Here is a 26460-nt window from a genome sequence, read left to right on the forward strand (position 1 = left end):
AGTGTGTCGCTTGTTTACAGCACCTGAAGAAGTTGTCGTTTTCTATTACAGCGTGCAGGTATAAATCTTTATGGGAAATTCTTGAAAAAATTAAAATTAAAATAAAAATATGGATGGGAAGATCTTATTGTGCCTTTGTTTTTGTTTGTTTTTCTTTTTGGTCTAGCTGTCATGTTGAAGATCAGACTATTGCTCTCAGTAGTTCTGTTTCTTATTTGATTTATAATATTAGTTCATTAAAACATTTAGTTTATTATGTTGTCTTTGTAAAATAGTTGACAACCAACGTATGAAGCGGAATAATGCTTCAATGGATGTTGTGAATAAGAATATATAATGGTTCAAGCCTATTCGAACCATTCCCGGTGATGCAAAAAATGGTAATGTTGTAGATGAGACAATCTGGAGATTTTGGCCAAAAGACTATTTTTAATTAATTCAGTAAAACTTTTATTATTTATTATTCCACAAAACAGAATGTATTGCATAATATCTAGCCTGTTAAATATCACATGTAACAAAATCGACCCTGATCTACACACATGTGGGAGACGTCTGTCTTTCACGAGTGTGCTTTCAAGGGGTGTGTGTCAGACTGCTGTGACAAAGATGAAATTGACAAATGACCTAATGTCCAACAAAATGGTCGTCATTTGTATTTGAGTGTGTACACATCTGACTGGTCTTTGCTTTGTGCGGACATAGTCAAATTAAGTATAAACTTTTACATTTTCTTCTATGTTTCAGATATTCATTGGATTTATAAGAGTTTGCTTCGATGGAAACACGTCCTTTACTTTGGAGAGGTTTTCAAACATCAAAACAAAGTGTTTTGGCAGCTTTAGAGGATGGACTGGACTCAAAAAACTGCATTTTATCATCGATGTTGAAATTCTGCTCAGAATACATGGAAACATTCTCTCATGTGATGGACGAGTAAGGCCATCCACACACAGGGATGAGTGCCACTCTGCCACCTCGATGGGAGGCGGAATCTTCCAGGATGAAGCTCCTATTTCACTGTGCAGGAGGCTCCAATGGAAATGCTTTCCCAATTTCCTCGTCCTCATCCTCCTGTGCAGACTTGTCATCCCCTGAGTCACCACGTAGTCAAAGCTGCCTAACAATCGGTCAGATTGAAAGCCCAGATGACTGTGAGATCGTGGAGCTCACACTGACCACAGCTATGAGAGAAAACAACCAAATGACTGGTGATATGATTTCAGAATGGGTGAAACAAGATGAGACCATGACTGGGAAAATACAATTTGATGAGTTTTCTGAGAGCCTAGAGAACTCTGTGTCCATCTACCTGGAGGCAAATCAATACTGTACAGAAAGCTGGGACAGCTTTGACAGCAGCAATCGAACTGACATCCATGATTTTGCAAGCACAACAAACAGCTCCACTCCAGGTGCAGATGCTACAGAAATTCCTGCTGCTGGTGATGAGGATGATGAGGAGGCTTTGTTTCTGTCCATCAGCTCTGATGTTGTACTTGGGACTGGAATGGACCTTATGAATCAACTGGCTCTCGGTAGCACTGAGGGTTGGTCGTCCGTTGACGAGGCAGTGTCTGACCTCAGATCTGAAGAACCAACAGAGCTGTGCATTTCAGAGGACCAACGTGAAAGAATCCAAGCACCATCAAACACAATGTACCTGAAATTCAGCCACTTTGCATACTTTGAATTCAGCCAGCCAGTTAGAGCCTCAACTTCGCGGGGGAGGACCACATCTCCCAATGCTACCAAAAGCACTGTATTAGAGCGAGAGAAAGTGTCAAAATTTGACCTCAAGAATGGAAAAGCGAAAGTTGAATCAACACACTCTCCAACCAAAGCCATCAGCCCGGTATTGTGAAAATGGAAGTCTAAAGTCTAGTTCTGTCTCAAACATTATTTTTCCAATTTCATTTCAGAAAAAATGCATCACTCCTATTGGGATGAGAGCCAGGTCCAGGAAGGACAGAATGATGACGTCAGACCAGACAAAAACACACTTGAGTCAACCCATTGGTGGAAAGAACTCGAAGGTCAAGAACAGCCGCACAACACCAGTGGACGCTTTTGCCCGACCAAAGCAAAGGAGTGACACAGTCAGTGGTAAATTGGCAGTTGTGACAGGCCAGGAATTCTGCTTAGATCCAGCCACACAAACAGGGCTGACAGAAAATCACGGGGCTAATGAAGAATTAAAACATCCTGAAGGAGCTACTGTTGGGGAATCCAGAGAGAACCCACAGGTTGGTTGTAAAAACTATGTCCCAGCAGTTTTTCTCACAAATATTTTTCAGCTAGCACATACAAATAAATATTATTATTTGGGCATAAGGTTCCTAACCTATTTTCTGAAGCTTCTGTGTCATGGTTCAATGTGGCTGCGAGTGGACGTCAGCCTGAAATTCCAAATTTATTAAACCAGTGAAGCACTGGGAGCGATGACTACCATCAAGCTGCTGATTGCCATATTGTGATTGTCATCCAATACTGTTTTTCTATGCAATTACGTACAATTTTACAATCACTTTCAAATGAGCTCAGTGGGACAGCAGGTGGCTTTAACGTTCCAAAACTTGTTCGCACAATATACATAGCAATGGAGAAAGGACTACAACAATTGTATGCACTAAAGAATTACACTGGTTCTTGAAAAAAAGTTCTTCGCCAGACAAAGCTGTGACCAATACAGGGCTGAACTCTGACAAAAAATGCCCTTGGTTTGGTTTTTGCTTTTCCAACATGCCAAAATATTATGTGACTGCCTGCCATTCATGCTTTTATTATTAAGATTGGTTTGATTCAAGCCGAGTTGTAGGCGCATACGTTCTTGTCCGTTCAGTCCTCCTCACCTTCAACGTCAGAATGAGGTGAGATATGGAGAGATATCTCTATCCAGGTTTCAAAACTTCTGTAAAAACCTTTAAGTATCTACAAATCTCTTTTCTTACAAGTTCAAAATTGATTGCACTGAAATTGTATTGGGGGGTGTCCTTGCTTTGTGGGCGATCCCAAATCAAGGCTGACAGCCCTCCGAACCGAGACTTGAGGTGTGATATTTTCAGGCAACGGAAATATTGTGATTCCTGAAGAAACATTAACATGTGGATTGTCTGAGGAGAAAGTGCAGATACAACACACTGCGCCAATCGACATCCGTTTTGTGGTGCAGCTTGCCATCACACATGAAATTAAATAAATAAATGACGCCATGGTGTATGAATCCATTATTGATGCGTTATGTTAACTTCCTCAAGCATTTCCAACAGGCTTTATATATGTGTTCGTTCCACATGGAACTGGATTGACATTACATAGCTTGATTGCATTGTATTAACACAGTTAAGTTAGCAGGCAGAACGTTTGGCCACTCAGGTTTTCATCTCACATGCAGCATCTTTATATACCTGCAGTGTGACTGAATCCAAAATGAGCTACAGGTAGTTTGAAGTTGGAGACGATCATCATGACTGATACCGCTCCAACAGTCTGCGCTTTCTCCTTCAACACCTCACAATGGTCCTCATTGCTGCTTCCTCACCGCTTGTGGACGCAGCAGCAATCGTAGCAGAATTTGCCTCTCCCAGGAAACTTGATCACATAACTTCTTAACCCCTCTTTTTTTTGCTTTGCTGGCATTTTATGAAAATGTGAAGTATTTCAATGTCTGGCAAAGTGTGTGATCTCAAATACTTTGTTGAGAGCGTGTGAAGACAACCTGCTTCCCGTATTTGGTATGCTATTGTTAGGCTGGTTGTCAGCATTCCAAACAGATACTGTTTTTCATTACGTAATCTTGGTGTTTACTCCCCTATTTTGGACAGGGAAGCCTGTTGAACAAGCATATGCTTTACTCACTGTGTCATGAGTCACATTGAAAGAACAACTGCCTTTAAATTAGCTCCAATGGTTTTTAGAAAAGGTGAGATTTGTTTCACTCCACATCACAACCACACAATTTCCTTTCTTTGCAAACATCTCCATGTTGGTCAGTTGGGCCGAGAGTTGCAGGTTTGAACAAGACTGTGTCCTCTGCGGTATGTTTAATGATTCAAGACCCAGCTGTTAACTAGTGGAACCATACCATGCTGTTACTGTGAACGGACCTTTCAATATCAGTGGCTCGGATACACTCTAAGGAATCTGAGGAATAGAACAACAGTTTCTATTCCAAAGTTGATGAGAGAAAACAGATGTCAATGGATGAACTTACTCCATGTGTCCGGTGTTCATGGAGTCGGAGGGAGGGTTAAGCTGGGGTTTTGACCGAGAGAGAAAATTGGCCTCTTCAGATTCTGGGTCCTCGGGGGAATGGACAACACAAAAGCAACTTTTTTTAGACACGCTTGTGGTGGAAGCACAATTTCCCTCCCCTTTTTTCTTCTCTCTTTTCCTCTTTCTTCCCTGTGCTAGCACACTTACACACTCCTCCCCTCTTCTCCTACATTCCCTTCTTCTCCACCCTCAAATTTCAGAGTGCGAGTGGGCAATGGCTAACACCATGGTCTCTGTGTGCAGCTCCGAGCTGGGGCCTCTTGCCTGGAACTCTGTAACTAAGCGGCAACTCTTCTTACAGAAAGTCTCATCCAAACTGGGGCCTGGTTCAAGGAACTATGGGAGAAGTCTCAAGGCGGAGAGAGAATCATCTCTGTTTCCAAGTGCACCGAAAGGACCTCCAGGACAAGGTAGCGCTGGGCCCAAACAGAACCGTCCAGATGTGTGCACATCTGTGAAGGAGGAAAATGCATCTACTCCTGCAAGGAAGCCCAGTGCAAGTCTGGGTAAGTCCACACCAGAGACCTTTAAATCAGATTATTAGCTCTGACAAATTTGACAACATGCAGCAACTGAACAACTTTTAACAACTAAGTTTTGTTGTTAGATGTGTGGCTGAGTGTGCTAGCGCAGAAGAATGTTAGCCTGAGATCGACCCAGGCTCACTTTAAAATGCCTTCCACATGCCACTACAGCACTTACCCTGCACTTACAAAAAGACACTGCAGGTTTGAGGTCTGTCAACTGGTCTGTTACACAATGCTTTTGGAAATTGTGTAACACATGAACATGTTTTCTGACACGGAACTTCTCTCTTGATTGGCTGAGTTAAAACGTAACTTGTGTGTTCATGTGTCAACATGTTTGTTTTGATGAAGTCTGTGTGTACCCTGTTTTGTTTTTCCTTCATGTCAATTCTGTGTCGACCATACGATGTGAATGCGCATGTGCTCAAGTTGAAATGGTGTGTGATATTAAGTACGGGACGTCTTCCCACCTGTGATATGGGATCCAACTGATGTGGGTGTTTTGACAGTTATTTTCCGTGAAAAAGTGAGCTTCAATGTTGAATCCTATCAGTCAGTGCAGTAAGTGCATTTTTATGTGTGTTCATGATCACGAACGTGTGTATATGATCAGCTTCATCATTGTCACATTGTGATGAACAATGGATCATCTGTTCTCTCAGGGGAACAAGAAACATGAGACAATATTTATCAGCAACTTCTCTCTGGTGAATGGAGAGCTGTCCTTCACCAGAGTTCTGTGTGTCATGGCTCCCTGAACAATAGTGGAGATGAAGTGGAGATTATTACTAGTCTATTAGAAGACATTACACAGCAGATTTTTTTGTGGCGAGGCGGAGGGTGGCTGGAGTAAACAGAGAAATGCCGCTGATGTTTAGCTTTTCAAGAGGTTAGGTTTAATATTATGTGTCACTGAAGAAATAATGTCATAGTGCAAACTGTCATCCACCTCAGGGTGATTCTCTTTTGGTCTCAAGGATTTTCAATCGAAATGCTGTTGGAATATATTGCTGTTTTGACCAGAAAAAAATGTTTGGATTCTTTCTTTCTGCTCGTTTAAATGAATTGTCTGGACATCAGTTGTAAGGTTAACTTTGTTAAATGTTTTGTTTAATGTGCATTTAAATTGAAATATAAGTGGATAATAGATTGTCCTTAGATAGACAAGCTTAAACACACATGCATGGTTCTTGCTAAGTTATACCATCTCTGTCTTTCAGGAGTTCCTAAAGCTTCACCATCTTCTTTGGCTGTCCTTGATCTCACCGCCGCCAAACCTTCAGCCAACCAGCACACAGCAGCCTTACGAAGTGATTCACAACTTCCTCACACCCTTTTATCTAAACTTCCTGTCAAGGGGCTTGCCAGTGGAAGTGAGCTCACCAGTGTCACAGTCAAAGGTGAGGCACACACACAAATACACATGCTCGCAACGATGGCGGGGAGATTTTAAAAAAAGCGGAGAATGCTGTCCACTAGCTCGAAAAATCATTATTCTACCCAGCAGTTTTTAATTCTTTTTTCTTTTTTGTGGATTCATCAGTATAGGAATGAATTGTCTATTTAATAATAATGTCATAAAATGCATGTATTTCTTATTAATAGACCTTTTGCAATTTCAGTATTTGCAATGTGCAGTCTCAATGCAATCGTTTTTCCGAACAGGGAACTCTGGATTTGTCTCTCACAGAAGGCACTCACATATCACATCCAAAAACGTTGCATTTTTTATTATACATTTCATACAGATAAAAAGTGCATCTATGAATTCCATCAACTTCTTCAGAAGATCAGGAAATTTTCTCATTTGTAAAAACATTTTGATCACACTTTTTTAAAATAATCATCATCATCATCATCATAACAATAATAATAATCATAATAATAATAATAATAGAGAGGCATGTCTCTGGTTCTGTACACATTTTCACTTTCAATCGAGAAAACATGTTCTGAAATCTTGATGAATGGTTCTTTTGTCTTTCCTCCATCGACTTCCTGTGCCGACTACTTCCTGAGCAGCAACAAAGTTGTTGAATGCAGCTGACTTTGGATACTTTTTACCTCTTTTGCTATTGTGGAAACCACTGAGACAGCGCACACTTTCATATGTCTTAACAAAAACACAGAATAACGGGATATGATCAAAAGAGAATGAGAATTTATTTGCCTCGTAGAAAATTCTTAGATACATAGCCATTACATACCCATACATATCTCCCTGACTCCATGTTCTATCGACTGCGCTACACTGACGCCTTATATTCTTAAGACTGCAGTTTTATATATCTAACTATTGTCTTCAAGCGATGTTGAATTAACATGGACAATACATTTTGTTTTTAGTGTCACATAAAATTTGATTTATTTCAGTTAATTGATTGTGTGTTGTGTTTATGTAAGTCAAAATGTCCTGTTTCTGCATGATTGATCTGAAGATTGTATTCCTACCGTGAAAATGAATAGCTGAACCAACCTCCAGTCACAGTAACAGCCGGAGAACGTTCCACTGCAACGTGTGCGTCCATTTTGTCCATTCATCCATTACCTGTTATCATCCCCCATCCTGATCCTAACCTCATCCATCAGGCATTACCACACTTTTCACTTGAAATGCTTATAATGCTTGCAGCATCCAGTCTGCAGCATGGATGGCTGCCAACATCACACCTTTGCTGTGAGAACATGTTGCTCATTGACATCTGTGAAACATTGTCTGATAAACCAAATGAAAGAGATGCCACATTTGAAATACTGATGTTTAGTAGGAGGACCTGCAGATACAGTGGGAGCCAATTTACCAATTTCCCATATACATGACGTAACGTTGGTCACATAATTTCCTGTGTCTTTAAGACTTTGGGGACAGATTTTGGATTAGGGTTAGGGTTCTCACCATTTCTGTGTGAGTCCACTTTAGCATATCTATCCTAGACTAGGATAGATATGCTAAAGTGCACCAGGATTCCTAGTGAGGTCCAGTATTGGGGAAAACACTCCCTTATGGGGAGTTTGTGGGTGTTTGTGGGGTTTTTTTTCCTGACCCCACAAGGTTGACCCTCAATTTGAGGATGCTTGCTTCAAAATAACTGGGTCATTATAGTTTAACTTTGGTTCAGTGTCCTGGTTAAGGTTAGCCATGGTTAGGTTTAAGGTGAGAGGCTGGGGAAAGTATCATGGCAATGAGCGGTCCTCACAAAACATAAAAACATAGACTGTTGCACATCTACTTTGGTGACGCAGGACACTTGATCTTGTGTTTTTGTGTGACTTATCCTGACAGGTGGGTGGACAGCTCTCACACTCAAGCGCTGATACTGTGCATTGTACAAACACAAACTTTGCATGGGATGTGATCTTGTCATTGACACCACCCATCCTGACTTCACTCAGGGTGTTTTCACAGCAACACACCAGCTTCCTCTTTAGAGGTTAAATGAGCGCGTCTGGTCAGGTTCTACACAGCATGTCTCTGTGTGATGAACTGTCCACACTTTCAAGGAGTGGTGTGGTGGTGTAAATATATTTGCTTTCCACTCAGGCTGGGATAAACATGGCTGAAACATCACTATTCCTTATGTTTTATATTAATAATTAGCAAAATATGAAGCAAATCATTGTTAATCTTAAGGGTCCCTGATACTCTTAAGTGTGATTTGAAAGGTTGGAAGAATTTCATATTTCATGCACAAGTCAGATGAATTTGCATAACCTCTACTCACATTTTTGGCTGTCATGCAGAGAGTTGTATTCTCACATCCCAGGACCCGAGGAAACTGCCGGCAACTGGCTTCTGAATAGAGATGTGGAGCATGGGATGGACATGACGGAATGACAGGGTTGATGACCCTCTTGATTTCATGCGGTCAATTTACCCAAATGGCATCGTGACACCACAAGGCCTGCTTGAAACGAGAACTGGTTGCAGGTCATCCTGGACCGAGTAGTGCAAGCTTTTTGAAATACTCCTTCACATTACAACTCACCTCATTCCACCAGAAACATTTGTGTGGACTCTGCGTGACATGCCAACTTGAAAGTGTGTCCCTAGCTGGGAGCATGCAGGCTGTGGCACTAGCGAGAACCTCAGAGAATCTTAGAGCCTCCACTCTCAGCCTCCGCTCTCGAATGTCCCTGGAAGCTGCGACTTCCTGGACTCAGCCGCGATGTTGCACCTGGTGAAAAGCAAAATTACTGTCAGATAGATTCAACAATATTCTGGTACATGGAATCTGGAATCAGCGACAAAGGTTCTCCTTAGAATTTGCGCTGTGCCATGGTGCTTCTTTGGCATGCCATGGTGTGGGGCACAGGGGCAGTGGACTTCGTACAAACTCTCGCATTGGAGCTGATTTTGCACAACTCTGTCTGTTAAAACTGTATACAGCCAGAGAAATTACCATTTGGATTTTTTTTTAAAGACACTCCTGCTTCTATGATACATGTGAAAATCTGAGGTTTTTGATGTGTTGATCTTGATGGGGAGCTTATGCCAACATTTGGGACCTTAGACTGCAAACAGATTTTTATACCTAAAGCTGAGGGTTGTTATGTTCAATGAAGCTGGGGGCCAGAATTGTTCTGAAGAAATTTAAAATAGGAAATAAAAGCTTAACACACAATGAGATGTCAGTCTGTCTGTTTTCATTGTTGGAGGCACAACTAGGCTCCACATATTTGTTCACAATGACAACATGCATTGGAAATTATTTAGGTTTGGTATTTAAATGAACTACATTCTGAGTCAACAATAGCGATCAAAAGCTATTGGCAGTCACATGTAAGGATTTGGCTGCATGGATTCCGACTCTAGGCCTTCAGTTTGAGATGTAGTACAGAGATAGGGGAAGAGGAGATGTTGAAATTAAACTGACTTGAATTCTCTGATCTTAATCCAGGTAGTGGTGGAGCACCAACAGGATTAAAAATCAATGAACGTGGGAGTAAAAGCAGCCTCCCTGGGAGCAGTGGGAACACGCCTGCCTCGTCCTCCACCAGCACCAGTGTTCGCAGTGACACTGCAAAACCTCCTGCTATGAGAAACAGAACACAGTCACTGCAAGCCCGAACCATGACTTCAGGTGTGTATCTATGGGTGTGTCAAGGAGATGTGTGACTTAATTGACATCATTCTTATTTGTTTCATAACCTAATTTCAACATTGCATTCAAAACATATTTTAAAAAATTGTCTATCACTTGTCAAACACTAATCAGGATTTTAATTATCTGAAGTTAATGATAAAATTCTTTTTATTGTTGAATATGATGCTTTTACTAAGCAATGTAACACTACACAGTTATAATTTTCTATGCAACATAGCAGATTCAGTAGTAAATGGAAAAGTCCAGTCATGTGGCCCGAGTTCTGTAGTTTGTTAGTAGCACCAAATTTGCATCACATAACAAAAGTGTTTCATAGGTGTTGAGGGGAGTTCTTCCTGCACATTCTTGAGCTTCTCTTTTTCAAGAAAACAAAAAAGAACCATCTAATTATCATGAGATGCACAAATGTGCTAAAATAAAATAAACCACAACCAACAAGGGCTGTTCACGAATTCATCAGTCTGGCTGGAGTTCTGGTCTGGATTGACCGTAACCTCCTGCCAGAGGGAAGATGGACAAACATATAACCAGGGTGAGAAGGGTCAGCTCTGATCCGACCTGCACGTCTCTGGGCCTGGAGACATGCAGGTCATAAAGAGGTGGCAGTCTGCAACCACTCACCTTTTCAGCAGTCCAGATGCTCCAGAATGAAATGAAGGGCTTGGTTTACTGCATCGCCCACAGATGTGTTGGCTCTGTTGGCAAACTGCAATGAGTCCAGGAGGGGAGCAGTGATGGATTTCAGGTGGGAAAAAACCCAACGCTCAAAGGACTTCATGACCACAGACGTCAGTGCCACTGGTCTGTAGTCATTCAGTTCTGTGATCTTGGCTTTCTTGGGAACAGGAATAATAGTGGAGGATTTAAAGCAGGCTGGAACATGACAGGACACCAAGGATGTCTTGAAGATGTCTGTGAACACTGGAGCCAGCTCAGTAGCACAATGCTTCAGGATGGCAGGGGAAACTCTGTCCAGACCCACATCCTTCCGAAGGTTCAGCTTCCTGAACTGAGTGAGCATGACCTGCTCCATGATGTCAAGAGAGGGGGGGGGGGCTTTTCACACTATGGGTTCTGTCTCGGGTGGCCTGAGTCCGATTTGCCCCCTGCTGTGCAGTCTCGCACCTCTGCGCCCTCAGGTGATGTCCCTTTGTTCCTCCTCACCTAGTAGTGCTCTGCGCAAAATAGCTGGTTTGTGACTCACAGTGAAGCACATCTAAAGGAAGTGATAGTGACAACGACAACCTACCGCCATCGGGTTGTCAATTGTTAGTACTACGAGTCGTCCTCACCTCAGATACGCACTGATGACAGACCTACGCCACGGCTGCAACAAAATATGGTGTTTCACAGCCAAAACTAAACATGAAAGAGTGTTGTCATGTTTATTTTACAAGGAAATAGCGGAAACAAGCTGCATAATACGGAGCGTCTTGATTGATCCACGCTGCTCTCACAACACCTTGAACAAAGTGAGAGAGATTACTGACGATCGAGAAGATTTTAATCATTGAAGTACAGATCCAGACGTTGGAAATGATCGATGAATAGTCTGGTGATCTTCAGTAACTTGGGGAAAATCAAGCTGCATCTTTCCTAGTCATTCTCCTCATCATGCAGACAGCTGCGCTACAGCCACGTCCCAGGACCGAAAATAGTTACTGTAGAGCGCAGCATTATTCATTTAAGCAAATCTGTCAATAAAATCAGGTGTTTAGCAGCCTATTGAAGGCAAAAACACATGAGTTATCAAAAATCTGCACACATCGCGAGTCCCGGACCGCTGCCCTGCGCTTCGCTCCTGAGCACAATTTTCCTGCAGCTCCCGGCTGCACACCTCAGTGTTCTGGGAGTTTGAGAAGTCGTTTTTGAACGATGTTGTCCGCCCAGACAGCGATCAGACCCTTTACTGCCCGGCATTTCTCTTATTTGCGTGGAGTCGCGTTGTACACATAGTTTCCGGCATCTAGTCGCCTGAGGCGAGAATCTTACCACCCGCTGAGAGTTCCTGAGACAAAGTGCAGGTCTCGAGCCAGGATCAAGTCCGCTTCCAAAACCCAACTCGCTTGTGTTCACATCTCGGACTTCTGAGCCGAAAGAGCTTTGTCTCGAGACAGAACCCGTAGTGTGAAAGCGCCCAGAGGTGTTGGGGCGAAATGGCTGCTCGAAGCGACAGTAAAAGTTGTTCAAGTCCTGTGCAAGAGAACTGCTGTCTAAGTTTGCCTCAGTATACGGCCTTAGCTTTCTTCAGCTCCCTCTAAAGCAGATACTTAAGCTCTTTGTAGCAGTTCCTATGCCCACTGTTGCGAGGTGCCGCTTTCTCCCGTCCAGTCTGGCTGAGTTTTGCTGTGAACTAAGGTTAGTCATTTGCAGAACTCACGTTGGCGTGCATTGGAACTATGCACTCTTCACAGTAGCTGATCCATGAAGTCAAAGTGTCTGTATACTCATCCAGATTATTGGTAGCTGCCCTGAACGTCCGCGCTCGGCGCAACATACACAGCGACTAGAATAAATGAAGCGAACTCACGCGGGGAGTAAAATGGCTTAGAGTTCACTGTAAGACATTCCAGATGATGATGGTCTGCTACGTTTAACCACACCCCATTGTCTCAATGACTCACATGTTATCAAGATGACCCATGTACGTACGGTCCCATAGTTCCGTGGAAAGGTGGCATAAAAAATTCTTTCTGGTTGTGTCCCCAGGATTGAAGAGTCCTTCCGTCAATAATCACAATGTGATTAAGCAGTCATCTGTTCATCCTGCAAAGGTCTCTTCTTCTACAACACCCAAAAGCTTGCCACTGCAGAGAAGTGGTTCAGCACGACTCAGTCGACTGAACAACACAGGTACGTCACTGAGGAATGATTCCTCCTCGTGTGGTAATGATTTCAGTTCTCCTCCTAACTTCTCCTTTGTGGAACTCGCACCCAAGATGTTCGCTTTGATCTTGGGCTGTTGACCTCCTGCTTTTCTCCCGGAGGTCTCTGAGAGACATGTGGGAAGACAGTCACAGACGTCAAGTCACAGACATCAAGTCACAGACGTCAAGTCACAGACGTCAAGTCACAGACATCAAGTCACACACATCAAGTCACAGACGTCAAGTCACAGACATCAAGTCACAGACATCAAGACAGGTCACAACCATGTTTCAGCGAATACGTTAAATGGACTAATATTAATTATTGTTGATATTTTGGTTGACAGAAAATGTACAGAGTCAGATGAATTGAAATATCATTTGAAAAATTGGATAAGATTCTGTTTATCAAGGCAAACGAATCAATAAGGAGGATCGTCGGTCAGTAGTTTCATATTTCTGACCATGTTTGCCATCTAGTGGTAGAAAGCGGAAACAGGCACTGCAAATGTCGTTACGCTGCTTTCATTTACTGCACGTTGACACTGGAGTGACATCAAAAACAAGAGGAAGATAAGAATTGACAGGTAATACTTGTGAATTTGTGTGTGTTTCATCATTTAAATTCAAGCAATTACGTTACCAAATTAACCAAATTAAAATGGTAGTACCCAGCGTCTAACTAAATACAAAACAACACATACACTCAAAATATGAAGTAAAACTAACCGAACTTCATCAAGCAGCAATTAAAGCGCACCTCTCTTTGAGGTCTGCAGCAAGAGACAATGGAGCTAGTAAGAGGCTGTGAGTGAGGGAGAGATTATTCAAATCCATCCCCTCCCCCTCCTTCACTGAGGCATCCCTCCCTGTGTGTAAAAACGCGCGTGTGTGTGCGTCTGAGTGGCTTCTCCAGGCTACGCACTAAACACAGAAAAAGAGAGAGAGAGCATCCAAACAGCCATATTTCACTGTTTCTGCGCCTGGACACACGTGGACTCTGTGTGTGGGATGCATGAGAGGATTTGTGTTCATTTGACGAATGACAACTGCAATGATCAGGATTTTCCCTCCTTCTACCTCAACATCATCGCTTCTTCTTGTACAGTCACGGGATCCACCTAGCTCTTCTGCATTTGTTTTGGCGCCATTTCTTGCTCTCTCGCAGTTGGCTTTTATATTATTTAGCATTTCCAGTTTGACCTTTAATGGAAAGACTGTGAAGGACAAGATGCAGAGGCACCCTTCTCAGTTAGTAGCTGTTCGATGTGTTTGGTGATGCAGCAGTGGATAATACCGGTCAATGACTCTGTTTCCAAAGGCAGTTTTTGAAAGCCTTGAAAGACATTTCCCTTGGGAAAGACTGAAACAACGGAGCAACAGTGACATCACTGAGGAGGACTCAGTGCCGGGAAGACGACAATGTTATGGTCCCCCAGACGGTCTCTGTCCAACTTCCATGTGAAGCTGACAGCCAAAGGACTTTTCAGAAACCTCCAGCTTCTGTCAGGATGCCGGAAGAACACTGTGATCTTCCACGCAGGTCTGCTGATGCAACTCTCATCTCCCCTCACGATCTCCTCTATGTCACTTTGTCCAGGCTAGTCGAGCAGTGCTTTCATTGATTTCACATTTTCTTCGTTCCTCATCTTCAGACCTGTCATCGTTCACCTCTTCCGTCAGTTTAGCTCGGGAACCTCAGCTCCTGCTGCGACTCCCTTCCCCCCCACTTCCACCTCATCCCACGCCCAATTCAGCCTTTCTATTAACCTCACGTTGCTATGGCCTCCTCAAGTATCATGCAGCAGTGATGGTGAAGCAGGGTTTACAAAGTGTCTGAGCACCGGCCTGAGGAAAAGCCACTGCCATGTTGCCCAGGCCTGGGTATGGCTTGCTCACACAAACTAGATGCTGCAGACAGATGCAGAGTTTGTTAGCGCTGGGCAGCTTCAATCCATCCTGTGATGCTCCGTCCTTCTCCACCCTGAGGACTCCTCTGACAGCGAGAGCACATATGTATGCAAATATACGATGCTGATTGTTGCTGATGCTGAAATCACTGATTTCACATCTACAGTATTAATGGCTGAGGACCTGGAAAGGGCACTTAGTGGTCATTTGTTTGATAGCTTTTGTCTTTGCTGCATAAGAAGAAACAGTTAATGGCTTTGCTCTGTGGAGGTAGAAGCTAGGGCCAGTGGCCCATGCATGCTAAACATAAAACCTGAAGCTATGTGGGGTGAAACAGTGTTCTCTCTCAATATTAAGACTATGGGGCAGGATAACCCACTGTTGCCTGGCTTTCGCGATTTTGAGCTCAATGATAATTGAGCATCCTTTCTGATGCTATTCCATTTGTCTTATTAAACGAGAGTCTTTCACTGTGCTGTCATACTGGTGACATCATGCTTGTGCCTCTGGCAGGAATCTGAGCCTTGCTGCACGTGTTTGTGAGCCACGTGCCTCCACAGTCTGAGCTCCGCAGACCCACTTCCCCACTACTGCCTTGAGCCTAAAATGTAGGTTAGAGCCGGCTTTAGTCACTACACCAGCGAACCATGCAGGATTTAGTGTGATGTTGCTATTTTTCAATCTGTGGAGTCAGATGAGGATATACTGTATCTGCTCAACTGGCGACGTCCTCGGTACAGCTTCTTCTACATCTGCTGCCAATTTGGCGTTTCAGTTCTCTGTGAGCAGCCAAGTGGGAAGATGATGAAGTCTCTGTGGTTTTTTAACGTTTGCGCCTCTTTTGGTTTTGGAAACTTCTCTGTGTGTTGCTCACAAGCTTGAAGAGTAGCATCTAGAGGTCTGACCTACTTATTAGATATTTTGGGACATACAGATAAATGAAGAGGGCATGGAGCACAGAAATAAACGTATGGTCCAGGTCTCATGAAAAGCACACGGAGATAATTCGAAGAGATTAAAGAAGAAGTAGGTGATGAAGTGTTATGCTGCAGAACATTGTGTAAAACATACATACATCATCAGTTAACCACCAGGATGGCAGTGAGTGCTGGAGCCGATCCCAGCAGGAATACACCCTGGACAGGTCGGCAGTCCATCGCAAGCACACACCATTCACACACTAGAGAACCCAGAGAAGACCCACACGCAATAAACAAAAAAATAAAATATGTCTTACGGGTCTAAGGATTACTTATCGACTTCTATTCATTGATAATAAAAGACAACCTTCCTCATACAGAAGGTCACAACCAAACCTTTAGGTAGTACTGTTTCATTAGTCTTATCAATAATGATCATCCTTCAGAGTCTTGAGTGAGTCATCAGGTTGTTGCTAGGTTACCACATAGTCTAGTTTGCTCTCAAATGGGTGATATGCTCAACACCTACTTGTGGATAGCAACTGCGTACTTGTTTCCGAGGCAACCTGACTGCTGGAGAGAAGGGAAATGTGTAGAATTGCCAGAGATCATCTGTTGGACAGAATAAAGTAAATAAAGTTGCATCTCATTATAACCACGAAAGCATTACCATTGTGTATCAGCATTAGCAAAAGCTGATGAAAAAAGTAAGCTAGACCAGCGTTTTTCAACCGGTGTGCCGCGGCACACTCCGTGAGAGACTGTCAGGTGTACCGTGGGAAATGATCCTATTTCACCTCATTTGTTCTGAGATAGAGGTGGGCTATATGATGACATTAAATCATGAACAATTAGAACCTGTTGACGATCTACCAATGCGAGGAGATTACATGGATTCGGTCTCATTTATACTTTAGCTTTCATCCCTCGTCTATCGCTGCGCACAGTATTGCGCACAATGCTCATCTTCCCACACACTCAAAGCGAAAAAGCCGGTCAAATGTGCAACTTCGAGTTGTTTCTAAACCTGATGCGCCTCTAATGTGACCACACACCTTCATGACAGAATGATTCATTGGTGGACCCCGACACCAAAGTCAGTCTGAGCTGCATAGCTAACAGAGCAGCAAACGTGACGTCTCCCTTCAAAACCTTTACACTCGTAGACCATCAAATTCTGCTTCATAGTTTAAAAGACAGCAAAAACTAAATGCAAAAGGAAATAAATGTGCTTCAAAATGTGAATGAAGAGAAAAAGAATTATTGTTGTTATGAAGCAAGCTGAGGCAAAAAATGTGTCTGGAAATTCACCAAATTAGAATAAAATCATGCAAAAGACTTTGGGATAAAATTGAGTTATTTAAAGTAAATAAATAAATCATGATGTATTTTTGCCGTCAGACCGGTAAACACTGTGTTTGAGCAGCAGCCTCAGCCAGAGTAGTATTACGTTTGATATTTCAATCTAGCTCACAGTAGTATTCATTATATTTAAGTAGACTTAAGCCAGACTCAAACAGGTATGCCCTCACCACTACGCTTCTATTTCTGCGACGGACTGCAGATCCACAACAACAATAATGTTTTATAATGTTTTTAAATATGCACGTGCCTGTTGACTTGTTGCTGGTGTTGCTCACACACTGGACCTTTTTCTTTCAGTGGACAAAAACAAGTCCCGGGACATTAAGGGAAGGTCAACAACAAGCAATGCTCTGGTACCACCTGCTGCTGGAGGAAACCATCACAGTCCTGTGTTAGATCAGGTGGGCGACTCAGCTGTTTGTGGTGCCTAGATTGTAGCATACACTGTTGAGGTCACACACATTGTATGACTGCTACAACATTCTATTTAATTTTGTTTATTTTCGCAGGTCGTAACAGATGTGGCCACACCTGCTACCAATTCTGACAACAGAGCTCGTTGTCTCAGGCAAAAGGCGAAAACCTCTTTGCGAACCAGTCCAGAAAGAGGATTATGCCTGCAGAATATATCCAATCTGGGCACACCTACTCTTACAGACCAGAACATAATGGCTAAACCGACCTGGAGCAAGGCCGAGGCGGAGAAAAAGAATCAAGCTGTCAGCCAGCTGAAGCGGCTGCTGGTCCAGGGCAACAAGAGAGTGGAGGCCCTTGCTACAGTGATACAGCATCTTTTTACTGAGGTACCTAATCGTCGCTGAATATTAAAACCGACCATGTTCATCATCAATTTTCGATGTAGGACAGTCTGCTTGTTTCTCACATGACAGTAGCAATGCCTGTTCAGTGTACAGTACGTCAGCTAAAGGCCTGCTGAATCCCCATGGTGACAGCATCGAACCCCCTGTGTCCATCTGCCGCTTGCCTTTACTGAGGAGAGCCATTTTGCTCCGCTTTAGATAAGATATCCAAAATGTAAACGGTACAACAACCAATGGAGCCAACAGAAGTGCTGTGTGAATGTGCAGGCCAGCTTTGAAATAAATGTGAGCCTAGACAAGAGGAAAAGGACCAGTGTGAATTCCAGAATGGAGAGCATCTGCACTACAGTGCCCACAGTTAACCAAGGAAACAAAGAAAAATAGGAATTGAATGGTGAGAGGTTCCTACCCAGCTGGTTGGATGCAGCTCTGGAGCCATGGATTGCTGACCCCTACTCTCCATGGCAGTATAGTGACGGGATGAGGGCTCAAAGTCAGGCAAGCTCAGGCAGGCACACCGAAATGTACCCATCTGTCCATTTCGGGAATATTTCACTGGTGTCACCATGGTAACAGTAATGACAGCGAAAAGTAATAGCCCATGATCAGCACACAAGTTTTGACACCATGTGAGCATTCAATTGGATTGGTTCTAAACCTAACCCTCACCCTAGTCCTCAAAATACTGTCTGAAGATGTGTCTATGATTGGAAAAAAATGCAGATTTTTGCTGGATATGTACGTTTTTTTTGGAACACACATTGATTAGAAATTCCTGTAGTCACCCATGTTTGGTTGTTAGAGTGGGTTCACTGTGCCACATGGATGACAGATGATGTTGACATGTATGCACTCGTCAAAGCATTTTTGGCACTCGGCACAGCGTTAAAAGGGTAGATGAGGAAAAGCATGAGTTTGTACACACCATCCTTGCCCTGAGGAGAATCACAGCAACATCCTATAATTAAAGAATCAGTGAGCAGTTGGTGGAGATGTTGTGTTTAAAGTCTAGCTGCAGGTAAGGAAAGAGACGGGTGATCAGTGTTTTTGCAGGAACATGACCGTGTCCATGCCCTGCCATCACTGTAGCACAGGGATTATGGTCACTCTTCTGTCCAGGTGACCAACGTGTGTGGGGCACCAGTCCTTCACACTCTCTGATCCTTGCAGTGTGTTGCCTCATATAACAGCTGACTCTTTCAGAGAAAGTCGCTCATTAACTCGTGGGTTAACTTATTATCTGTGCTTGTGTAAAAGTTGCATAACCTTCACCACCTGTTCAGTTTGGTGCGAGTCTTTAGAGATTGCTGCGAACATGCGGTTCCTTTGCACTGTAGTAGCCGGTGGTCAGAAGAGCGTGGTCAGTTGGTCAAAAGGTAGCATGGCTAGGTGACAGAAAAGAGGGGGAGGGTACAGGAATGCAGCCACAGTAGTTGTGTATATTTGGCAGGAGGAATTCCTCTTGTATCTTATCTGCTTCTCCTGATTGTGAACTGAATATAAACGGATGATGGGGGGTGGGATTCTGGATGGAGAGGTGCGATGGTGGTCCACATGTTACAATAAAAAATGAGAAGATGTTCAAGCTTCGGAATTGTAAAGGTGAATACATATATTCAGTTATTTTGTGCCATGAGTCGTTCCATATGTTTAAAAAAAACTTGCTCTGTAACACTACAGTGAGATCCATTTAAAATAAAGTGGAAGGATGAGCTGTTTCATGATCAACAATATAAAATATAATATCTATACATGCTGGGGTGGGAAACTGTCACAACACGAGTCACAGGGGACTTATTCATATAGGTTATTGGTGTATGTGAGCCTGATATCATGTTGCCGTTCTGACTTACCTGAGTTTGTCTTCACTGATTTGCTCTTATACATTCATTAATGAGAATATTTCGCCTTATACTGGGAGCTCTGTGAATCCTGGTGATTCAAATCTAGACGCACCAGTTTTGCACCCCCTTGGTAGAAAGATTTGATGGCTGTTCAGGAATCCCTCACATTCCTCATCATCTGGTTTCTGGGCAAGCGGGGGAGGACCCGTAGGCGGATCGGGGTGGCCAACAGGTAGCAGTGGGAGGAGTGTGAGGCAAACACATACTCACATGCACACATACAGAGAGGGAATGTGTTTTCGCAGCACCAGAGAGACGTGTGTGTGTGAGAGGTGTTTTTTTCATGGTTCTCACTGGACCTAAGCTAGCTATAGATCAGTGTATGTCTACTGTGACATGGGTTCCACTGCCAGCAAAACCCACCACAAGAGCCCGTATCACCACAAGAAGAAGCATAAGGTGTGTGAGCTGTTTTTCTCTTTGTTTCTGAAATTAACCTTTTGACGCTTTCTTAGACGATTTCATTGCGCTGATGATCTATTTGGAATTCAGTTCATCGTATTTTCGCTGAAACACCATTTTAAAATACAAACACCAGGCCACATTGGGTAGTGCTAGAAGAGAAAGTTGGGGGGACAATTGTTTGGTTCTCACGCTGTCTAGGCCAGCCTCTGCTCCTTCACTGAACTGACCCTCAGACAACAGATGGGCTTTATGGCTTTGTGTGTGTGTACTTGTATAGCTATCCATGTGGGGACCACCTGCGCGGACATCTTTTAAACCTCAATTTGAGGAAAAGTGAAAAAATAATAGGTCATTATAATTGGGTTGAAGTTCTGCTAAGAGTCCTGGTTAAGGTCGGTGAGTGTGATTGAAAAAGAACAGGCAGGAGCGTGAGCATGCATACTTCTACTACTTCATGTCTTACATCATTTTGAATGCTGAACTATCAGACTGCACTGTGCACTGTTTTGCAGCTGTATGTGAACCTTAACATAGGGAATTACAGTCTGTTATATAACAGAGTTTGGCATGATCAAGCTTGAATATTTTGGCCAGGTTTCTTGTATTGTAAAAACGTCTGTCCATACCTCAATGTGTTTTAGCTGCAGAAAAGTCAGAGTTGCCTTGTTATAAATGAACTATGTACTGTTGTGTGTATTCTGCTATCACTTCCAAGTGTTTGTGTTTCTATCTTGAGGGCAGGACAATAATTGGAAGTCATGCTTCCTGTCATGAGGCTGTTGAGTGAAAAGTCTATAGGGCCGACTGCATTCAAATTGAGGTTCACTGTGACAACTGTGACTTGTGGAACTGCTTACAAGCTGTAAATGTGTTGTGCATTTTCTTGGAATTTAAACAAAAAAAACAATGGTGTACCCTGAGAGGATTTAAAGTCTTGTTCCCTTTTGAATGGAATGTGTAATCATCAAACCTTAAATGATGTTACTCAGTGTGACAGGATTATTCATTGAATTGTTGGTGTAAACAATCAATATTTATACTATTCATATGTATTATTATGGTGCAGTGTTACACAATAACAGTCAAGTGAGACCAAAACTGGGTTGTGTATTTCTTGTTCTAGCATGAGGAGGCGCTTAAGCAGAAGAAGGAGTTGTCTCTGCAGCTGATCAACCTCCGGGATGAGCTGGGTAAGTTATCTGCTTCTGTAACTCACCTCATCAACACAGCTGTTGGTGACCTGCACATCAGGCCAACGCCACCAGCAACGAAACACTGCTCATGTCACAACTTCATTTTTGTGACTCCAGTGGTCACCAGTGCAGTTTTGGGGTTACAGAGACTGAAATAAATCTCAATCTGTATGGGCCCTGTTGTTAACTTAATTTAATGAAAGAAACCTACTTCAACGTGTTCAATAGCTTATCACTAACTACAGAGAGCTTTGATGTTTCATTGAGGAAACCAGCAAATTGGTGCCATGTACAACGCAACTATTGTTGCTACAGCTACTCATCGACACTGAAACACATTGCACCCAAATTCATTTGTCTGTCTGAGGAAACAAACTCTATGGTCCATAATTTAGACTTTCCAAATTAAATCTGCTCACCGCGTGAATTCTGAGAGAGAAGATGGGTCACATGCCCAATACACACGCACATACACACACCAAAGCAAAGCAGAACAAAACACACACATTTCACATTATGATCTTTTCTTTTACTGCTTATTTGACCTTTGGCTCATGTCTTTATGCACTGGGATGTAGAATGTGTGTAGAGCGCTGGTATCGCACATACGTAGGCTTGCACGGTCACACACACCTAAGTGTTCTTTTTTGTAGTGTTTTGTGAGGACCTCTCATTGACATAATGCTTTCCCCAGCTAAACCTCTAAACCTAATTATCCAAAATCCAAATGGCTAAGCATAACCACAACATAAGCTTCCAAATGTCCCCACACGTAGGCGTGTTTCCAAAAATTGGTCCTCACAAGTATAGCTATACAAGACACACTGATCAGGCTGATCTCAATAACACCTTATGCAGTGCAAGTCAACAGGAACAACCTGTTCCAGTTTCACTTACTTTCTTGCAAACTGTTCCGTTTGGGATTGTAACAAATACACTCAGAAAATTGGGAACTGGTTCTAGCAACATTCCTCCAACCACTGCCTCCATGTCATTCACCTCTGAGTGATGATCCAACTTTCCCTTCCTGCTGGAGGTTTGCCTTGTAGTCCACCAGAGTGTAGCCCGAAGATTGATGAACCCTGAAAGTCAGTTTTACAGCTGTAGCTAAGGGTGGGGCACACCTTTCCTGTTGTGGGTGATATTATGGGGAGCATGCCTCAGCTGTCGTAGGCTTTGTGTCCCCATCAACACAGTGACAGCTGCTCACACTTGTGCTGAAGAGAACCAGCAACTGTCCCTCTGCAGTTCTGTTGTTTCCCAACAGTTTTTACACTTCAGTGGTAATCTGAGGAGTCGCCAGCACCAGTGGCGATTTAACGTGTTGTGGTGACTGCCAATGAGACCTGAATTCTTCATGATAACAATGAGTCCAGCTGCTTCACTGCCTGACTGTAATTAAAGAAATTAAGCAGGAATGTGGTCCTCATGGGAACCTTGACGGGTTAAACGTGTTGCACTTTGCATGCTGAAATGCCAACATCTCTCTGCTTGTTCAACTATGTTGCCATTTCATACCTGCTTTGGAATTAAGCACTGAGTCGCAAAAATTATGTTGGCTCAGAGTATAATTGGCAACTTTGAACAAACAAGAACTTGTTTGTCCATTTAGTTTAGGTTTAGTTTTCTATATTTTTGTTGGCTTTGTATTGTTAACAACTGTGCCCTGAAAAAACCCCTCAAACAAACTAAAATATACTGTTGAAGATTCAATCATGTCAATCCTATAGACGTTTTTCATGATGCATGGAGAAGATAAGAGCTATTCACTATCCACACTTGTTCCTTGCAGTGGCCTCGTCCCGGTGCTGTGAGCGGCTGCACAAGGAGAAGGAGGAGGTGCAGGTCAGTTTGGAGGAGACGCTGAGGAGACTGCAGGAGCAGCACAAGGAGGAGCTGGTGCAGTTGGAGAACAGGTACGTCTAGCTCTGATTTAAGGGCTACTAAGGGTCTCACTACACATTTGGTTTTTCAGGTTGAGGGACTTCTACCAGGCAGAATGGGACAAGGTCCATGAGACATATCAGGAGGAAGCTGACAAGTGTCGTGCAATCATGGAAAAACAGGTCAGAGGTCTTGCATACATGAACTGCAAAGAAATGTTCACCTTTCTCTGTTCACCTCAACTTGTGAAGTGAATTACATGTGATGACCAAAACAACATGAAAGCAATAACTCCTACTGACACATATCACAGCATTGTCACACAGGACTGTCTAATGTTTTGAGGTCATGGCTGCTGTTCTAATATGTCTCCAAAGCTATTTGGTAGCTTTCATAATTGCATACGTGTCAACTTAGGATTCATTCAAGGTCACACAGAATGCCTCAGCCTCAGGAGATCTCCTTCTATGAGAGATGATCTTAGTCCAGTGACTTTGAGAGGAAGTACAGCATTCTCTGGACAAGATAGCAGGCTGTGTCTGCCACATATCACACAAGTTTTGAATCCAGAGTTTGTCATTGATGAGAGTGAACCAATGGTAGTTCTTCTATGTCCTCCAGGTGGATGTACTGAGGAGCCAGCATATAGCTGAGATCCAGAGTCAGATGGAGGCTCACAGCCAAAGGATGGAGGGTCTGCAGCAGCAGCACAAGACATCACTGCAGGGTGAGTCTACTGGTCAAGTCCATGGGCAATAGATTGTTCATCGCTCTCTGTTCATGCTCATCTCTGAACTTCAGAGCTGAATGTGATTCACCAGAAGGAGCTGGAGAACCTGCAGAAGTCTCTCATGGAAACAGAAGCGTCACTTTCTGTGAGTTGTGCATTTATGCACATACTAGTTTTTGTTTTGCTAAAAATGTACGACCCTCACCAGGAGCAGCTTGCTGAGCTGTCAGCAGAGAAGAAGTCGTTGTTGGACAGGCTTCGGGAAGAGGAGGAGCAGAAGAGGATACTTGCTGACAGGAATCTGGTCAGTGCTCACATTCACCTGATGGCTTTGTGTGGAGAGCTGACTGCTTCTCTTTGTGTCACATTGCTTGCATCCAGAAGGATTCCCACACCATGTACTTGGAGCAAGAGCTGGAGAGTCTGAAGGTCGTGCTGGATATGAAGAACAATCAGCTGCACCAGAAGGAGAAGAGGCTGCAGGAGATGGACAGACTGGTTGGTTTACAGCTGAATGAGTGCCAAGATAGGGACACAAACACACAAATATACGCTGTGTGTGTGTGTTATAGGTGGAGACTAATGTCAAACTGGAGGAGTGTTTAAAGAAGGTGCAACAGGAGAATGAGGACTACAAGGCCCGGATGGACAAACATGCTGCTTTGTCAAAGTAGGTGACCCAGCTCAGTCTGCCTGCAAACACTGACTTGTGTTAAATCTCGCTCTCCTCGAAAGAAGGCCACTTCTCAGTGATCATCATGGACATGTAGGCAGAACATCTTAGACTATGCAGCTAAAACGTATTTTTCAGAGTAATTATGTCGAAATTTTAGCTCTTATGAAAGGAATATGCAAATGCATTCAGTTTAATAGAGAAGTTTCCAATGCTGGGATCCAACGTCACTGCATAGTCATGTTTTAACTCGCACAGACATTTACTGAGGGGTAGTAAGTGCAATCCACAACATGTGTGCTTGGCAGCTCATGCCTGTGCCTGATGTGGAGTCTGTCTCCCTCTACAGGCAGCTGTCAAGTGAGCAAGCCAAACTTCAGCAAACACTGCAGATGGAGTCAAAGGTCAACAAGCGTCTGTCCATGGAGAATGAAGAGCTACTTTGGAAACTGCACAATGGCGACTTGTTAGCAAGTCCCCGTCGACTCTCTCCCACATCACCTTTTGCCTCCCCACGGAACTCTGCCTCCTTCCACACCACAGCCCCTGTGTCCCCCAGATAACCTCTGTCAGACTCCAGACAACCAGCCTTCATCTCTTGCCCACTGACAAGGAGCGTAGTGAGAGCCTGGAGATTAAGCTGAGATCCTCTGCATGGCATTGTCCCAGGATAATCACATTCCTCAGCTGGATGGAGGAACACCTCAGGGTCTACGAATAACAGTTCGTCCCTCATCAGTGTTTGCGATGATGTACAGTCTTAGTGTCCACTTGAACAACTCCAAAGAGAGCAGGAGACTGAATCACAGCTTACTTCACTGGTCTCATCTGTGGATTTCTTTTTGTCCCAAAGAGCGAAGCTCAATCAGGTCAGTGATGGATGGATTCTCACATGGAGTGAAATACTGACACTTTGAACCTTTGCTCCCGAGTTCACAAGGTGTGAGCCCCCTCTCTACTTGGTGGAATGTATCATCCCTGGATGTCAATACACACGCGCACACACATCGTGTTTTTGTGTTTTGTGTGGACCTCTCATTGCCATAACATTCCCCCCAGTCTCTCAACCTAAACCTCCAAAACAAATGGCAAACCTTAACCAGGACTCTGTACCAAACCTATATTCACTTAGAACGTCTCCATTATTTTTTAAGTTTTAATCCTCAAACTGATTAATCCTCAAACTGAGACTTGACATCTGGCGATGGGAAAATGTCGCTAAAAAATAGATAAGGTCACCACAAGTCGGTGTGTGTCCAAGAATCGGTCCCCACAAGTACAGCTATACAAGGACTTCTCACACACACATGCACATGCACGCACACTGTCGTTTGGCTTACAGAAGGCTAGACATTCGGTACTAATTCTTCTTTGTTTGAACCTTTATGAGGACTAATCCTTCAGAAAGCAATATGGCAATGAGAAACCTCACAATGTCCCCACAAATATAGGAATACAAACATGTGTGTCTGTGAGTGTGTGTCGGTCTGTTCATGAGTAAATGTCTTTTGTTTTGTTGTTTATTTCTATATCTCTTTTTTCTGTTGCCAAGGTCAATCTGAATTACCAATTTCAAAGTGCAGCTTTAGTCTCCCGATGTGAAACACAGACAAGACCCTCTGTCACTGGCAGTCTTTGTTCAACATATTTGCCAGTGACAACAGTTAGATTTCTTACCCCAAAACACACACATTGCGATGTTGAAAATTCATGTGTGCTTGATCCTGCTAAATGTGCACGTCATGACGTTCTTTGTTTAATTTGGTCCCTGACATTGCACAGACTGTTCAAGGACACAATTCCAGTTTTTTTTAGATCAGATCATCCAGACCTCATCTCGAGAATAAAGATGTGCAACCTAGCTTGACTCTTTTTATTCA

The 26460-nt window shown here is 43.3% G+C and overlaps 1 protein-coding gene across 3 annotated transcripts; it reads left to right on the plus strand.

The window, feature by feature from the left end:
- Nucleotides 1–748: 748 nt before the first annotated feature.
- On the plus strand, nt 749–26416 carry LOC128754015 (microtubule-associated tumor suppressor 1 homolog A-like). Of its 3 annotated transcripts, none has more exons than XM_053856297.1 (17): nt 749–1855; nt 1923–2246; nt 4577–4781; nt 6023–6202; nt 9701–9883; nt 12617–12760; nt 17268–17371; nt 17480–17773; nt 21224–21290; nt 23086–23209; nt 23269–23359; nt 23799–23904; nt 23979–24052; nt 24116–24211; nt 24289–24405; nt 24480–24577; nt 24930–26416. In XM_053856297.1, exons 1-17 carry the CDS (start codon nt 959–961, stop codon nt 25141–25143), a joined length of 3318 nt encoding a protein of 1105 aa, XP_053712272.1. In that variant the 5' UTR covers nt 749–958; the 3' UTR covers nt 25144–26416. The 3 variants fall into 3 exon arrangements, with proteins under 3 accessions (XP_053712272.1, XP_053712273.1, XP_053712274.1); XM_053856298.1 differs by having other exon boundaries at nt 1923–2036; XM_053856299.1 differs by lacking the exons at nt 749–1855; nt 1923–2246 and adding an exon at nt 2831–2870.
- The last annotated feature ends 44 nt before the right edge of the window (nt 26417–26460 follow it).

The sequence above is a fragment of the Synchiropus splendidus genome, chromosome 2, assembly GCF_027744825.2.
Source record: "Synchiropus splendidus isolate RoL2022-P1 chromosome 2, RoL_Sspl_1.0, whole genome shotgun sequence".
In the NCBI taxonomy this organism is placed as follows: Eukaryota; Metazoa; Chordata; class Actinopteri; order Syngnathiformes; family Callionymidae; genus Synchiropus; species Synchiropus splendidus.

Excerpts from the sequence above, each read along its gene's own strand:
- LOC128754015 (XM_053856297.1), top strand. The coding sequence starts at position 959 with ATGAGTGCCACTCTGCCACCTCGATGGGAGGCGGAATCTTCCAGGATG. Across the intron at positions 17,774-21,223 it reads TACAGCATCTTTTTACTGAG|CATGAGGAGGCGCTTAAGCA; the intron begins GTACCTAATCGT and ends TTCTTGTTCTAG. Across the intron at positions 23,360-23,798 it reads GTGCAATCATGGAAAAACAG|GTGGATGTACTGAGGAGCCA; the intron begins GTCAGAGGTCTT and ends TATGTCCTCCAG.